Source organism: Octopus bimaculoides, chromosome 18 (assembly GCF_001194135.2).
Source record: "Octopus bimaculoides isolate UCB-OBI-ISO-001 chromosome 18, ASM119413v2, whole genome shotgun sequence".
Taxonomy (NCBI): Eukaryota; Metazoa; Mollusca; class Cephalopoda; order Octopoda; family Octopodidae; genus Octopus; species Octopus bimaculoides.
Window position 1 is genome coordinate 47066806 of NC_068998.1, and position 5181 is coordinate 47071986.

The 5181-nt window shown below is 34.7% G+C and overlaps 1 protein-coding gene across 1 annotated transcript in view; it reads right to left on the bottom strand.

Moving 5' to 3' along the window:
- Positions 1–5181, bottom strand: part of LOC106873192 (unconventional myosin-Va) — a 147027-nt gene that overhangs the window by 13994 nt on the left and 127852 nt on the right. Inside the window, 3 exon segments of the mRNA XM_052974378.1 lie at positions 1432–1488; positions 3143–3236; positions 3824–3901. Coding sequence (XP_052830338.1) covers positions 1432–1488; positions 3143–3236; positions 3824–3901 — 229 coding nt within the window.

The following is a 5181-nucleotide window of genomic DNA, read 5'->3' on the forward strand; positions in this document are numbered from 1 at the left end:
CCAAACACCCAGTTTTAGGTCACATAACACTACAAATGATTAACACATCGACACACATTTTTATAGCCTTTAAGTTTTCTGTTTGCTCAGAGGGGAGACAGTGGGGGGGGGGAGAAGGAGGGTGGAAGATATTCTTAAATCAAAGGCCAAAGTGAACTCCACCAAAAGTACCCAAGGATCAGGCAATGGATTAAGGCTACAACACCAAGTATAGCCAGGGTGAGATTCGAACTTGGATGCCAGACGGTACAGTATTTCAAACATAGATGGGTTTCATTTAGTCACAGCAGCCATTACTATTACTAGTATTCACCATTACAGTTACGCATGTACACACACACACACACACATTTCTTGCTTTGAACTGTTTCCTCTAATAGTCAATATTCACTGTTTAATATTTTAGCCTATGTTGTCTCCATTATCTACAGCTTTCCCCCACCCCACCATCCATTTCGTTTCTGAGCAGAGGTGGAATCAGGTTTTGCAGGTGATCATCTTTCATTCAGCTGATTATTTAGTCATGAAGATTCGACAAACTCTTTGCCTGCCAGGGATGGGGATGCTGAAAAGAGCAGAGTCACATCCCCTTGCAGTGCCTCGGTGTGTCTGGTATTAAAACTGGGGTCCGTAACCACATGGTCAGGTATACAAATTTAATAAAACGGCAGACTACACTGATGAGCCTGCAGATATTTACTTATGTAAGTATTAACAGATGAAACCATTGGTACGGAGGTTAATCGTTTTTTTATTTAGTATTTTTTCATTTGTCTTGCCCTTTTATGGTCTGTCATCTCGCTGAACATATTCTTCGTGGTTAGATGATTCGGCATCTATTTCTAGCATATGGGAGTCCAATTTCACTGGTCATTCCTCTTATTTGTGTATGGTCAGGTGTACAGTTAGTTTTTCTACCATTTAATGATGATGATGATGATGATACAAGCTTCAACACAGTTTCCATCAGCCAAATTCACTCACAAAGCATTAGTTGGCTCAGAGGCGCTGAGTTAGAGAAGAAGACACACCTGCTCAAAGTGCTGCATAGTGGGACTGAACTTGAAACCAAAAGGTTGCAAAGCAACAGTGTTAACCACACAGCCATGCATGAATCTATAAATTACTATTATAATTATTTTTTTTTGCTCGTCTTCCAATTTTGGAATTCTTCTTCAACAGAAGTATAAAGAAAGAATTTGGCAAGAACACATGTGAGAGGAGAAGGAAGAGGAGGAAATTGGTAAGTGTTGAAACAACTTTACACAAAGATATTAAAATTTCAAAAGAAGAAAGAAAGAAAGAAATTAAATAGCAGTCAAAAAACAAAAAAAAGGGATTTATTTTTCATGCTACCACATACTGCCAGAGTGGATACAGCATGTGGTGGGGGTTGGATGGTGGTGACATCGATCACTGACATAATCTTACCCGATGTCGGACTCAAAGACGTGGCTGATACGAGACTCTGGAATCTTCGGAATGGACCTAACAATAGTTGTTTCGTTGTTGTTGGGTTTGTTTTGTTTTTTTTTTGTTAGTTTTTTTTTTTTTTTGGTTTTAGAAAGTTAGAAGAAAAAGATGAAATATAATGGTTGAAGATATAAAAAGAATAACGTTAATGAATAATAATAATAATAATAATAATAATAATAATAATAATAATCATAATAATAATAATAACAATCCTTTTTACAATTGGCACAAGGTTTGAAATTTTGGGGGAGCGGGGAGAGGGGGGGTCCAGTCAATTTTATTGACTTCAGTACTTGGTTGGTTCTTACTTTATCGATCCCAAAAGGACGAAGGACAGAATCAATGCTGGCAGAAATTGGAAACAGAATGCAAAGATGGACAAAATACTGTGAAACATTTTGTCCAATGTGCTAACGATTTTACCAGTTCATTGTCTAATGATAATAATAATAATAATAATAATGATAATCCTTTCTGCTGTAAGCACAAGGCCTGAAATTTTGGGGGACGGGACTGGTCGATTATATTGACCCCACTGTTTCACTAGTACTTAATTTATTGACCCTGAAAGGATGAAAGGATGAAAGGCACAGTTGACCTCAGCGGAATTTGAACTCAGAATGTTGCAAATACTGCTAACGGCGAAATACTGGTAAGCATTTCATCCAGTCTGCGAATGATTCTGCCAACTCGCCGCCTTGATAATAACAATGATAATAATAACAATAATGACTTCAAATTTTGGCACAAGGCCAGCAAGATCAGGGAGGAGATAAGTCAATTAAATCAACCCCAGTACGCAACTGGTACTTGTTTTATTGATCCCAGAAGGATAAAAGGCAAAGTCCACCTTGGTAGAATTTCAACACAGAATATAAAGACAGACAAAATGCTGCTAAGCATTTTGCATGGCATGCAAACGATTCTGATAGTTTGCCACCTTTATAATAATAATAATAATAATAATAATACTAATAATAATGATAATAATAATAGCTAATAACTAATATAAAACAAAGTACACTAGTCAGGGACTGTTTAAAATATTTTCTCTTCATCTTTCATTAATTAATTTTTTTCTTTACTACATTTATATGAAAAAAAATATTAATACTTATGTAATAGAAAAATATATTTAAAACATGTAAGAGGTATATAATTTAAGATATCCATGATGAGATATTTAAGATAAACTTGACAAGAGATTAAGATATACACGAGAAGAGTATGTCCAAGATAAACATTTGCGAGGTATGTACTTAAGGCATACAGGTGAGCAGTTACTATCCGTATGATAGAAGTATATCTAAGACATACAATTATGGGATGTATATAAGTAATGCATGTGTGAGAGGTTAAGACAAATGTAAGGGGAATATACATAGGATACAGCTGCACAACCAGCATAAAGAATATTATTATGGTGAGCATGGTTTGTGCAGAGCCAGTCCTACTCACTTGCATTGTGGCCTGGTGGAACAAGTGCTACAAGCATTGTAATTGTCAGGATGCAGGATTTATACGGAGTTACTTTCTCTTAGATGAGAAGCTAAGGAGCTGAGGGGCCTCATCTTTAAGACATCTATCTGAGATGTGTATATTTAAGGATAAAGTCGGGGAAGATGTTTAAGACATTCAAGAGAAGCCATATATATAAGAAACATACCTTCACCAGCTTTTAGTTTGCGAGCATATACTTTAAGTGTTTTCTTCAATTTTCTGATCTGTTCGGTTTGTTTGCTGACAGTTTCACGTAATTCCTGTATAGAAAGTGAAATGTGTGTGTATATACAGGCAAAATATAGAGAATGTATATAATGATCCCTTTACAGAGAGAGGACTTAGATAAAGGTGTAACAGTTTGGCCAATACATATGTGTGTATGCATATTTAAATTTGCATATATATATATATTTAAATGCTTTCCAAAATAAACATGCATTTCATTTATTATGGCTCTGAAGAGGTTATAAAATGCCACCCAAGCCCTCAGCTCTGAGTGCAATGCTTCTTAATTATAGTAGAAACAATTGTAAGCTTTTGAAGTTGATTACAAAAAAAATTTGGATTGTTCATATTTTGAACTCTGATTTAAAAAAAAAAAAATTCGAAAAATTAAAGAAAAATATTTTTTTTTCATAATTGTATGAATTTCCATGTGTAGAACATAAATATGCAAAAATGTTCTGAAAATTCCCCAAAATAAAAAAAAAAGTTACAAGGGATTATTATAGAAATCTGCCACAAAATGAACCATGGAGGAGAGACATTTTGTCATCGGCATCATTGATAATGAAGACAATGGTGGATGCTAATAATCAAGAAAGAGATTCAAGGAAGAACATACCAAGTTCTCTGTTGTGATTCGTATGATATCTTGTCCCATAGTAACACTGATTTCATCACCGGTTTTAGATGAGAGGTTCTAGAAATGGAAAACGATAAACAAATGATGAGATGAGACAAAGATAATTAAAGCTACTAGGATTAAATGCCTGAAATGAGTTGTAATTAAGATCATCATTTCCCAGATTACTAATCAGCTATACGCTGTCTATTTTAACAATATCTATATATTCATACAATTAACCTCATCTTCACAGTGTGTGTATGTGTGTGTACATACATGTATTATTCATTTACAAGAATGGTGCTGATAGTGACTTTGAAGTATAATAAATATGTACTCAACACAAAGTATTGAGTAATATTTCAGTTTAATGTAAAATTGTTGTTGTTATAGCTTGACATAGAAACTTTAGCACACACACACACACACTATTATCCCATCTTCACAGTATACTGGTTTGATTTGTGATTACAATCTTGTATTTTATTCCAGGATCTTTAAATGTGATTTCCATCGATTCTCCAAAATGCACAAGACACATACAGAAGAGAAATGCAACTGCATTATTTAGTTACATTTGGTACTTAAAAGTGCATGGTATTGACTTCAATGTCAAATGAAAATCTTGGGCAAGAATAGACCACCTATTCATAGCAATGAAACATGCAGCTTATGTATAGCTGAAAAAAAGGCTAAACTTGAATAACATCAACAGTTTTGGTAATTAATCTAAACACAAGATTAAGATATCTTACAAAATGTTAATACTTAAAGATTTCAGAAAGCCACACTATCCCTGGGAGAGGTGGGTGGAAGTGCTTGTCCCCCCACCCCTTGTAAACATAAGGACACAGGAAACGTGTCATGGCCGACAGGAAGTGGTGCAGCTTCCTAAGTCTAAACAACAGTAGTATTATTCCCTTCATGGGACTGTCACATTAAGTTGACAGCATACAACTACTTCAACAAACAAGGATGTTGAAAAGCAAGAGGACATAACTGAGTACCGCAAATACATTGCCTGGTGAAACAGATTATTTCATCATGGTCAATTATGACCAGATCCCAACAGCCTCGATTTGCTAAAAATAACATCAAATCTCCCTCAAAACACACTCTAGATTTTTAATAAGCAGAAATGGCACAAACAATGTTGTCTTCAAATATATTAAACCAAACACAAAAACAAAAGAAAAACAGTTTAATCATGGCTGGGTTGCCTTTGATCATTGGTCTATTTAACCAAGGCTGACCTGGGGTTAAACAACAACAACAACAACAACAACAACAAAAGCAATCGTGAGGTAAAAGTTTTATAAATTTTGTTTAACACTCAATATAGAAATTATACAAAA